This window comes from Myodes glareolus, chromosome 1, assembly GCF_982192425.1.
Source record: "Myodes glareolus chromosome 1, mMyoGla1.1, whole genome shotgun sequence".
Lineage (NCBI taxonomy): Eukaryota > Metazoa > Chordata > Mammalia > Rodentia > Cricetidae > Myodes > Myodes glareolus.
The window spans coordinates 22,752,064-22,764,584 of NC_142026.1; the positions used below are offsets into that span (position 1 = coordinate 22,752,064).

Here is a 12,521-nt window from a genome sequence, read left to right on the forward strand (position 1 = left end):
TATAGTGAGGGTAAAAATGGAGATGGTAATTTCCTCTTAAATAACACCCCAAACAATACAAGGGCCTAAAATAAGTAGCTTCTAATTAAATCTGGAAAAAATGTAGAATAACCAGCGTTGCCTTGTGACATTATCCATGGTCCCCAGAAACAGCAGGTTCTGGAGACATTTTTTAAAGGAAACAATAAAGCTCACGTACAGAACTAAGCATGTTATTTTCAGAGTATTATAAGAAACTTCAAAATAATGGCCTAGATCAAATTTATGTTAGGCTGATTTTAAAAAGGATTATTAATGTATTACACAACCATGCATCTTCAAACAATTCAGAGATGAACAATTATAAAATAACTGCTTTGGAATATTCCTTTACACTGTGTGAATATGTGTCATGGTGATTGGTTTAATAAAGAGTTGAATGGCAAGAGCTAGGTAGGAAGAGGTTAGGCAGGACTTCTGGGGATAGAGAAGTCTGGGGAAGAAGAAAGGTGGAGTCACCAGCCAGTTGGAGAGGGAGCAAGGCACACAGGAGGAGAGATAAAAGCCACGAGTTATGTGGTAGCATGTAGATGAATGCAAATGGGTTAAGTTAAGTTATAAGAGCTGGTGGCAGGCAGCTGTAGGCAGAGCTTTCATAATTAATAAAAAGTCTCAGTGTCCTTTTTTGTGAGCTAGTGGCCCAAATAAAAATCTGTCTACAGATACCTTTTTTGTAACATTTCAAGATGCTGAAAAATGCATTTGTCTTTGAATAATCCTAAAGTGAATTCTAGGATGAACCCACCCTTGGCTAAACACTTTCTTCAAGTCTTGACTCAGAGTTATTTGAAGTGGCTCTTTTAAGAACCATCTTGTGTGATCTATATACAGCGAACTGAGACGTTAAGACCTCGGAAATGTGTGTCATACCTTGTTGAAGCATTTCTGGCTATCATACTTGAGGTGCTTGGGGTAGACATAAATTTGATTTTTGTATACTCTGTATGGACGGCAATACTTTGTTGAATCATAAATAAATTCTTCCACCTCCACTGTAGGTTCTGACTGAGACATCACGTTGAAAGGCTTGACAGGGATAAAGGACGATGTTACACAGTCTTAAGAAATCAGAAAATAAGAGTTTGTCATTGAATATGGGTCTTCTAAAACGAGCAACATTTAACATATTTTAACATGAATCTGCTTAAAATAGAAATCTTAAGAGAATAAAAGTGGGGGCACTGGGCATGATAAAGTTATATATTTAGTATTAAAATTCATGTCTAAGAAACATAGCAAATATTTGAGATGGATTTATAATTTTTTATAATGTTTCTTGTATATAGAATATACTGTATATATTCATGTGTATAGAATAGGTAGATTGTATAAGATAAGGCATAACCCACCGACTGTCACATGCTATTATAAATAAAAGACATATATTATTGTATATCAGGATCAAATTATTCAGTGTGTCTATTAGTGGGACTAACAGATGAATTAACTAACTTTTCATACACGGAATGATTTTTACAGCAAAAGCCTAAAGCCCTCTGTACAGTATTTGTTACTTTTCTTTCTCTTAAATTTTTACCACCTTTAAAAAAATCTAACCTTGTAGTTAGCCTAAGGAAAAAATTGCCTAAGAAAAAAATAAAGAAGAGATGGCTAGGAATGTGTAAGTCAAAACTTCTGTCATTCCACTGTTTGAAGGAGGGAGATGTCCTGTTGAAACAGAAAGAGACCTGCTGTTTTTTTCTACAAAGAACCTTCCTGGACTCAGATAAAACAAAGAGATTGGCTATACATATTTGGGAATCATATGGCAATTCTATTTTTTAATTAGGAGTCAATTATAATATTTTTGTTATAGTCTCAAGTTTCTCTATCACTCTACCATTCTTTACAAGAGAGCATTTGGCTTTCTATTACGTTGTCTTTTCTGTAGCAATAAAGCCTTGCTCCCTAAATCACATAGAGGTAATGGCTTAATTTGTCCACTGCTATTTCCCGTCAACCAGTGTGAAAATGATTCAGGATTGGAACTTATGTTAGAATTCTCATTATAATTTATATTAAAATGATTTGTGGAAACTTCTCAGGAGAGATGGGCATCCTACTATTCCCTGTCTATCGTCTCCTCCTGGTCATCATTTATTATAGGAAACCTTGATTCTGTATTTGGAAACCCTCATTCTTTGGTCAGTAAAAGCAGGGGCTTTTATCATGTTCCAAATAAGGTAAACATTCTTTGTAATAACATTTCAGACACATAGGTGGCTGTGCCCCATCCTCAAAGTAATTTGTTGTCAGTGCAGTATGGCAGAACTAGTCTACAGTAGAGTCAGGGAAACTAAATGGAATATGAATTCTCTCACTCTTGGCTATTCATTTACTTAAGCCTGACTTTCCTCATAACATTCCAGGGCTTTAAGGATTATGTGAATAATTTAATATCTTGCCGGGTATTAAATCCACATTTGTAGAAAAGATGATAGTTAAGCTATCCAGGGTATAGTTTCTGTTATGAATTCATTGTCTGTCTCAATGGACAAATAAGTCCCATATTCCTATAGTATAATGAATTCCTTTCCAATTTGGAAGACAAAATCCCCAAGCAACCCAAATTTTGTGTTTAACTAGTTAACCAACAAACTAACCAAACAACCAAATAACCTCCCACAAGATGCTCAGAAGTCTCTAAATGGACCATGACATCAATGACATTGGCATCATACTTGGCTGCTCCAAGGGGATGTTGTCCACAATAATATCCAGGCTTCCAGGGATGGTCTGCATTTTGCTTGTCCGGTCAGCTCTGTGAAAGGACATCACACACACACACACACACACACACACACACACACACACACACACACACTGTATTATTTTCATTTTCAAAGAAAACCCCATCTTACACTATAATTTTGAGCTTTGAGAAGGTTAAGGAGTAACAGTATATTGATCTTTTTGGATAGTTTAATTCCTGTAAAATATATGCTAGTGTAAATTAAAACAAAAATCAGGGAGGAGTCAAGTTACAGATATGCTGCTAATACCTTAAACTATTTTCTCTGACTTCACTTATACACATGACCAGATGAATATAACAGTAAATTATTATTATGGTCTTGTCAACAAGACTCATTTGAACTTGCTTAAGCATTTCACTATCAACGTGAGTTTTGAGAATATTTAAGAACAAAGTTAGTTTTTGCTACAGATGCTAAGAGTTTGCATTCACCCTTAGATTCCATAGCAAAGAACTGACTACCTCTACAGGTATATAGGCTCTTCTCTTATTATCACACAAGTTCACTCTTTGTCTCTGGAGGTCTGTTTCCTTCCCTGCTTCCAGCTAGCACATTCTTTGAAGGTTGAAGAACCTTCAGGAGGTGGCGTCGTGCTGGAGAAAGTCGGTGACTGGGGGCAGGCATTAGAGTTTTACAACCCAGCTCTGGTCCCTGTTCACTGTTTCCTGACCACAGAAGCAATGTCACCTACTACTAGGTCTTCTCTACCACGGAGAACTATATCCCCTGAGAGCAAAACACAAAGTGATCCCTCTTTTTTTTTTTTTTAATCTGCTTTTGTCAAATATTTGGCCACAGCAGTTGAAGAAATAACTCATGCACACCTCGTATGATGATGATGACTATTATTATGGTTGTTTTTTTTGAGACAGGATTTCTTTATGTAACAGTCTGGCTGTCCTGGAACTCACTCTGTAGACCAGGCTGGCCTTGAACCATAAGATTATTTGAGCCTCAAACTTTTACCTCTCTTCCCAGCTCCATGTTCAGTGCATTGATGGGTTGAGGTTAGCAATGGCAACTTTCTACCATGGAAATTGGTCCCCAGGAGGAAATCAGTTTTAATTTAATGTCAGTAGTGCACTATCTATTCTAGGTGCCCCTCACATACCATTAATAATTTCTTCCTATTCCCTGACAGCATAAGGTGTGTCAGGGTTTGTTTTGGTCTTTGTTGTATCAGTTTATCCCCAAGTCTTTGCATGTTCTATTCTGCTCATCATTACAGCTATTTAAATCTTAAGAGACTGCCAAAAAGGCAAAAGGAAAAGTCCTTCTTATTTTCTCATGGTGGCCCGAGGAGCCTTGGGAAGGTCTGGGTGCAAGTTTTGACCATGATGTTGGATGAGCGAAGGGCAGAAAGGTCTCTTATGTTACCAGTACTCTGCCTGGACTACAAAGAACTAAGCTTAGTATAGGTTCTTGCCTAAGAGTTTACTTATCATTCTAATTATGTAGTCAAAAAACTTCCTTAATGATGATGATAATAGATCTATTTCAATAGATGCAAATAATTTACAGATGCTATGGAAGGTATTGGCTATACTTTAAATGTACCATAATATTTTTGAAGGGTATACAAAATTAGTTGATAAGGGGCTGTTGCTTCTTAGGTAGGAGAAATAGAACCATTATTCGAGGCTAAGGAGTACAAGAGCTCTCTGTGTATTAGAGGCTAATAGTGTAAGAGAAATACTATAATAAGGGCTTCTACGTATCTCAAGAAAGAAGCTCCTGTGGGGAAGAAGTGGATTGTCCAGTCCCAGCTGGCCTCTCCCAGCCAATATCATGCATGGGAGAGACAAACTGAAACCGCAGAATTGGGAGTACCACAAACACTGCTATTTCTAGATACTGAATTGTGGGGTTGGGTTGTCACAAAACTATAGGTGAATGACACAGTCTGACATATCACAAATCTGCACAGTTCTGGCAAACTGATCCTTAAGGCACCACGATTTGGACAGAAAGGAAGTAACTGGATAACCATCGGTTTCTGGAGATGTCTGGACAATTGAGACTCAGCATCAGGTGTTAAGGAGAGAGAAGAAATCAGTGTTGGTTGCTTACAGGGGCACTGAGAATATCTTACCTCCTGTAGTCTGATACCAGTTTAAGCAGGTCCTCAGCTGAAATCTTGCTACTTTCTTGTCTATACAATGGTGAGAATCTTGAGTCTCTGTCCACATTTCCCTGGTTGTCCTTAAATACAGATCTGGAGGAAAATAATGTTTACTCAGGTTTATAGTTGGCTACTGTTTAAGAAATTGTGTTTTTAAGGAGGAAAATTAATGATCATTTTAATTCATAATTGAAAGAACTCAAGGGACTCATCAAAATAAAAAGACACCAATTCTTAGAGTTTTCATTTACAAACACCACATTTTTGTCATATTTCTCATTTTCAACTATTTATCTAAAGTGGGAATAGTTCCTGTTACAACTGTTTTTATGTAGTCTCACATTTAATAGCATATCAAAATTTCGGAATATTAGGGAAGTTGAAAAGAAATATATTAATTTGTGTGTGTGCACGTGTGTGTGTGTGTGTGTGTGTGTGTGTGTGTGTGTGTGTGTGCATGCGCACGCACATGAATGCAAGGCTCCATCTATCTTATTCTGTAAAGTAAGATCTCTCACTGGCCTGAAACTCCCGGAAGAGGCTAGGCTGATTGGTCCATAAGCTCCAGGCATCCTCCCATGCCTGCTTCCTACTTGGTACCACTATAGTCACACACCATTATGTTCAGTTTCTTACCTAGATCCAGTGGCTCAATCTCAGGTCCTCCTGTTTTCAAGGCAAGCACTTCACTCATTAAGCTATCTTCTAAGATCCCCTTTCTAACTGTTTCCTCAAGGTGCCCTAACCTAGCCTAGAAGGGGCCGCGACACTTTTGGGGGCGTCATTAGGGTTGATGAGTGTGCAACAAGGATCAGCTTGTAATTATGACTGTGGCACGATAGTGAGATTCTTAAAATATCTTTGTAAATGAGCCCGTGTTCTAACTTTTAGGACACAGATAACGATAAAATGCAGGAAATATGAGTCAGAGTTTGGCATCAGATAAGGCTAACATTATGTTATTCCCTTCCTTGATCCCGCTTCGTGGTAGCTATAATGCCTTACTTAAAGCACATAATTGCTTTGGTCTAAGTTATGAAGTGAGGCCAGGCAATATTCGCTTCACATGCTCTTTGTTGGTGTCAGCCCCACCCCATACCTATTATGCATCCCCCCCCAAAATCAGCCTACATATAATTATTTTTCAACAGCAGAGAAATGTTGGATTTTTATTTCTCCTAGTTGAAGAGTCCTAACTAGAATATTTTATCATTTAAATGAATCAAATATTTTAATAAAGTAGCTAAAATAGCTTTGAAAATGATATCAACCATAAATTTTAGTGTCGAGGAACATGAAAAAAAAAGAACATGGGCTAGAAATGTATTAAAATGATATTTTTAGACTCTGTGAAATTACCTCCTTATAGTTCTTTTGCAATTCTTGTTAAGCAGTCACGGGAGTGGGGGATAATCTCTTCTTGATAAAATTTTAATGAAATAACATCAGGAAAACATAATAAAAATATCTAACTTGAAGACTAGAGACAGAGAGCTCAGCAGGCAAAAGGCACTTGCAACCAAGCCTGCTTGCCGAGTTCAGTTCCTCAGGTCAGCACGGTAGAAGAGAGAGCCTTTGTCTGTGGGTTTTCCTCTGAACTTCACATGAGCGCTGTGGCAGGTGCGCATGCCGTCCCCTGCCTCCACCCCACAAAATACATAAAAACGTGGTAAGAATTTCAAAGCATTTAACTTAAAAATGGCTTCTGTATAAATAATCTATGTGAGCCGTAAACTCCACTTAGCTCATACCCACAGCTTTCTTGGGGAAATCTTTTACTTGGAATAGCCGTTCATGAAGTGTACTGCAGCCTGAGCGCTTTGGTTTTGATCCTTCTACCTCGCTCTCCCAAGTGCTATGGTCAGAGGCATAGAACATCCTGTGGGTCTTAGACATTTCTCTGTGTGTGCGGAGACAGCAGATGAAAGGCGAAAGTGGCTGTTAGAGGCCATGGGCCCATGACTATGATCTCAGCGCTGGGGTACTAAAGACAACAGGAGGATCGGGTACTCAAAGCCACAATGAGCTATACAAAGAGCCCCATCTCAAACTAGAAAAAAAAAATTTCTGCAAGGACTGAAGATGTACTTCAGTGGTAGCACATTTGTCTACTATTCATAAAGCAGAAAGAATATTAATTTGGTTGATTGACAGTTTGAATTGTATAAAAATGAATTACCTAATAATAATAGAACGATAAGAAGACAGAGAGATGGACCCAGTGGGGGTCTATGAGGAGCTTTGTCATGGCAAGATGCACACGGAGGTGGATCACCACGCGTTTGGATGTTGTCAGTATGAGAATCTCAGATCTTGCTGCATTGTGCAACTTCAGATGTACAGATATGAGAGTGAAACTGTGCTTTAGCCCTGATCAATTTTGAAGGAAGTTGAGCACTGTCTGGTAGTCATTGATAAGGTAAAATGAGACAGAGTCCAATAATCTGTGAGCTAATCCTGGCATGGACTTGGGTTCCTATGACCCTGAAGGTGATATACATGGGATAAGCTTAATTGCAGGACATATTTCTAAATTCAACGTATTTCTAAATTCAATCTTTTCGAATTGTTGATTATACATTATCCTACATAGCTGTGTGTGTCCGTGTTCTGCATCTGTTCAAAAGAGAATTTTTTTTGCTAAGACGTGGCAGTACAGCTGGTACCGAATCTGAGAACATACCCGATGCATTTCAAATTAGACGCTCACAGCGAAGAGACCTGTGTGTATTGCAGCAGCTGGGTAAAAAATCTGGTTCCAGGCAACTGTGGATGCTACTGTTTTGACTACAGTTGCTGTCAAATGTTTTAGGGTACACTCGCAGCTATACTGTGAAACAAACTGCGAGATGGAAAACAAAGCATGAAGGCAGTGCCAATGGCGAGTAAGCAGTACCAACAGTGTATTTCCTATGTCCTGGAGCTGGTCTATTCCGGAGTGACGTGAGTGACAGCTAGCTTCCGGAGGGTCCCGCCTCCTCTTAGCTTAAGTAGTGTTTTCGCTGGAAGGTGGGGTAGGGATTGCTTCTTTGGGTGGTTTGTGTGCTTTTTGAAGCTAGATACTCCAAACGACCCAAACGGATCATAATCTCTGCATGTTCAGCCATTTTTTTCCCTCTCATTTGCCGGAGAAGCTCACATAAGTTGAAATCATTTTGGTGGGGTATACAGCTCATTAACCAACAGCTGAACCACTCACTGGGCCCTAATACAGCAAGGGCTTGTGGCTTTGCTAACTTTCTTTTCCTAGCAATAATTCTTCTAAGCACTGATAACACTTTCCGACCCCCACAGAAGCTTCATCTGTCTCCCTCACAGTTTGTTGACAATTTTAGGGTCAAGGTGTTACTTCTAAGGGCCATTCTGCCAATAATTGACACATTATATACTTCTGTCCACCACACTACTCTTCATTGACCCAAATTTACAAGAAACGGGAAGTTGCGGAACATGAATATGAACTCCAAAATGAATTTCAATAACAATAATAATAATAATGAATATATAATGTTTTTCATGTTTACCATTAGTTATCTCTGTAAGCAAAGGTGGGAAGGGAGAGATAAAATAATATCCATGATGTCTTTCATACCAAATCCTTGTAATCTGATTTTAACAAAACATATTGCTCATGAGACAGGTATTTTCTGCTCATTCTACAGAAGACACTCTGGACCCGGAGTGGGATCTTGCTCAGTGATCCATTAAGGGGTGACCTGAACCTGCCAGCTTTGGTGTGCTTACCAGGCTCGGCAACCTGACTCTCTTGCCGTTGCTGCAAGGTTGTCTGAATGCATGTCAGCCCTTGCAGCCAGCAGGGATCTGTCCTGGCTGACTGGTGCTGGTATCCTTCTATCCTTCTATTCTTCTACCTACCAGCCCCCAATTTGATGGCTGTGGCATTCTGACATAGACTGGTGGGTTTTCTCTGAAAGTGTCCCTCAGCAGAAGCTGTGTGAACTGAAAAATCCCCAACAGGTCCAACCTTCCTTCTGGCCTTTGCATTTTGAGTTGAAGGGACTGCCTTTGGGATAAAGCTGTCAACATTCATTCAGGGAGTGTTTTGTTCCAGGCCTGTAATTAAACCCTTTTCATTCAGTTGGTTCATTGCTGATCTTGAATTGTTTTCCTGATGAGTATGTGCCAGGGTTTCCCCATTTAAAGAATTCTTAGAGCAATGCAGATGTAATGAGTTTGAGAGGGACACTTGGAGTTGATGGGTCCGTCGATCTGAAAAGCAAGTTCCATTCTCAACAGAGGTTCCGTCTTTTCAATGGAGGGTCTACTCCTTGTGCCCAAACACCAGATTTTCCAACAGAGTCAACTGGGGATATAACTGTCTGTGCTAATCTACACCCAAATCAAAGACACATAAGTGAGCAACTCGATGGCTTCATTTGGTCGTTCACGTTCAGAGCAGAACTCTATGCCCAAATGAAGTGTACAGGAAAAGATGGTCTATCTCTGCTTATCGTATGTCCATTCGGCTCTCGGGACTGATCAAACACTGTGTTCATTAAACCAGATATGCATGAACAAGTTATGATTTCGGTTTGATACTTCCTAAGATCCCCCAGTACGTTTGGCCATGCCCCCACTGTTTGCATTTCAGGGGCCTTTAGTATAACCTGCCTTGTTGAGCTAAACTGTGAAGTGTACGTCTATGAAGATGACAACATAATTAACATTTCTTGAAACACAATAGGCAACATTAAACATTCAAAGCCATAACTTCTGATCCAGATTGTAATGACATCTCTATTCTGTTAGTGGCAAAGTAGAACCTTACCTCACAGCCCAAGCAAATGGCATCCGGTATTTTCCCAATTTGCTACAGAACTGCCTATTGGATTTTAGGACTTTTTGTGCAAACTGAGGAAAAAAATAAGATATCATTTAGGGACAGTCCATTACAAACTGTACATGTGAAATAATAATGCTTATTTTTCCATTTTATTATCTACTGAAATTCTATACAATCTCTTCTTACTGGCATACAGATTACATATGACGCTCTCTGTGTTCAAGTTATTGTAGAAGTCTAGGCTTTCTTTGTTAATTTGAAAATTTTAAGTGTAGAAATATCCCCTAATCTTGAAATGTCAATTATTATCCACTCACCTTGCTTCTCTTCCTGCCGTATTCCCTCCCTCCTTTCTAGCTAAGAGAAGTTAAAATCTTGAATGGAAAGTTATCAAGTTTGTATTCACAATTGGTACCAGATCACAGCTTTCTTATTTATTCAGCAAGAGACTTTCTGTGAAGGACTGCATGGACCCTGCATTCTCTGTCACACCTTTCTCAGATCTATTGCTGTAGTGGGGGGTAGCGACAGGGAAGCGGAAGAAACACCTCCATTTTCAATGCTGGAGCAAACCCAGGGCTTCACACATTCTAAGCATAGTGGGATTGAATGTCAATAAAGTTTTATTTACAAAACCTGATAACAGGTTGAATGTGGTCTGATCAGATAGTTTGCTGGACAATGATATGAGAAATTCATGAACACATTAAACTACAGTCTAAATTGTTGTACATGCTCAGATTCTCTTGTTTTAAGTTATTTCCTTGTTATCTTTCTTTTGTATGGAAAATAGATACTTTAAATCATTTATCTTTTAGTAAACAGGTAATTCATAATTTGATTATTAAGTAACAAGGTAATGGAAAGAAAAAAAGCAAAAAAAATCACTGGTCTTACCATTCAGGCTACATTGCTCCTTATGTCTATCTTTCTGTACTTCACTGTTATTATATTTAATGCATAATAAATTGTCTTTGCTATTTATTCCATTGTCAACTTGCTGATATTTTTGAAAACTGACTTCACTCGATTCTGACTTCTAACTTTGTTATTGTATAAATCCTTTGGTCTTTGGGGCTAAAGCAATATACAAATTATAGTTTACTTCTACTAATACAATGGTTCACCTTGAGGGGCACACCTCCTTGGGGGGGTCGAATGACCCTTTCACAGTGGTTACCTACGACCATGGGAAACACAGATATTTACATTATGATTCATAACAGTAGCAAAATTAGGGTTATGGAGAAGCAATGAAAATGATTTTATGGTTGGGGGTCATCATAACATGAGGAACTATATTAAGACTTAGAACCACATTAGGAAGACTTAGAACCACATAACAGATTCATGGACATCATAGACTGTTGACTCAAAAGGACACAAACCAAAAATGTATAATTTAAAATCTTTTTGGTAGGTATTAATTATACTGGTAAGTGAATATTAAAAATCATAAATTTATCAACTTTTATAATTCAGGAAGGCAGTATGACTTCATTTGTTTAAAGTGACTGAAATTATTTATAAGAATATAATCTTTACCTTGTTGGAGTCTGGATTCTTAATATAAGGTTCAGCACCACTCCCAATATTTCCCATTAAAACTTTTTCGACTTTGGCCACCAAAACAATTTCAGAGTGTGGATCACTCACAGAGAATATAGCCTGTGCCCAAAGAAAGCAGTAAGTAACTACCATAAAATGACCCTGAAGACATTCACAAAATGTCATTTAAAAAAACGACAGATTTAAGGATTTTTGGGGAGTGGGGTGGGGTAGGGGGAATTGCCCATATGACCTATTGTTAAGGAACAATCTAAGGGACAAGGCTTTTCTGTCGCATCACAAATAAACAAAGTGCAACCTGCTTTGGGAATTTTAACCACTCCTCTGGAAGGCCCTTTATGTGAGGTTCTTCTGATTGTCTTGGTGTGCCAGTGTCAATGTTGCCATTTTCCAAGGCTGGTGGGGCCCCTGAGAGCATCTGCCGGACAGCAGGGTGATTCAGATCTACGTGAAAATCGGCAGAGATCTTCCTGCTTTCTCTGAGGTCATAAAGCGCCACACTCACAAAGAAAGGCTCAATCTGTGGGGAAAACAAAAGCCAAATGCTTCTGACATAAAACAATGCCTGCCCACCAGTCTGTGTACCACCTGCTTCTCACATCGGATGCAAGATAGGCAGAAAGCAAGGCCACTGACTCAGTGAGAAGTATTGAGAATCCCTCCTTGCAACAGAGACCTCCAAGCCCAGGGCTGCCTCTCATTTGTTTCTTGACCCTAGATTTCCATCTAATGTTCAAGCACATTAGATTTGAACAGCGTTCTATTTGCTTTCCCATACTCTAAGAAAAATACCCTTTACCCCAGTCTCCCCAGATCCTTGGAAAACAAATGGGATCCTAGAAGTTTTCAGAGTATACTGAGAAATACTTCACTAGCCCAGCTGTTTTTCATCTTCCTTCCTTCCTTCCTTCCTTCCTTCCTTCCTTCCTTCCTTCCTTCCTTCCTTCCTTCCTTCCCTCTTCCCTCCCTCCCTCCTTCCCTCCCTCTACCCTCCTTTCCTCCTTTCCTCCCTCCCTCCTTCCCTCCCTCCTTCCTTCCTTCTCTCTCTCTCTCTATATTTTTGAGACAAGGTTTCTCTGTGTAGCCCTGGCTATCCTATAACTTGCTCTGTAGACCAGATTGGCTTCAAACTCAAGAGATCCATCTGCCTCTGCCTCCCAAGGGCTTGGATTAAAGGTGTGCTCCACCATCACCCAGCTAAATGAGTAGCCCAGGCTGGCCTTGAATTAGT

The 12,521-nt window shown here is 39.2% G+C and overlaps 1 protein-coding gene across 7 annotated transcripts in view; it reads right to left on the minus strand.

The window, feature by feature from the left end:
• Positions 1-12,521, minus strand: part of Dock10 (dedicator of cytokinesis 10) — a 261,047-nt gene that overhangs the window by 75,029 nt on the left and 173,497 nt on the right. For all 7 annotated transcript variants that reach the window (XM_085697762.2, XM_085697760.2, XM_085697753.2 and 4 more), the window contains exons 12-17: positions 11,589-11,810; positions 11,267-11,389; positions 9,707-9,789; positions 4,888-5,010; positions 2,721-2,800; positions 910-1,097 (exon numbers count right to left, since the gene is read on the minus strand). In XM_085697762.2, the coding sequence (XP_085553888.2) occupies positions 910-1,097; positions 2,721-2,800; positions 4,888-5,010; positions 9,707-9,789; positions 11,267-11,389; positions 11,589-11,810 (819 nt within the window). The remainder of the gene's footprint in view (positions 1-909; positions 1,098-2,720; positions 2,801-4,887; positions 5,011-9,706; positions 9,790-11,266; positions 11,390-11,588; positions 11,811-12,521) is intronic.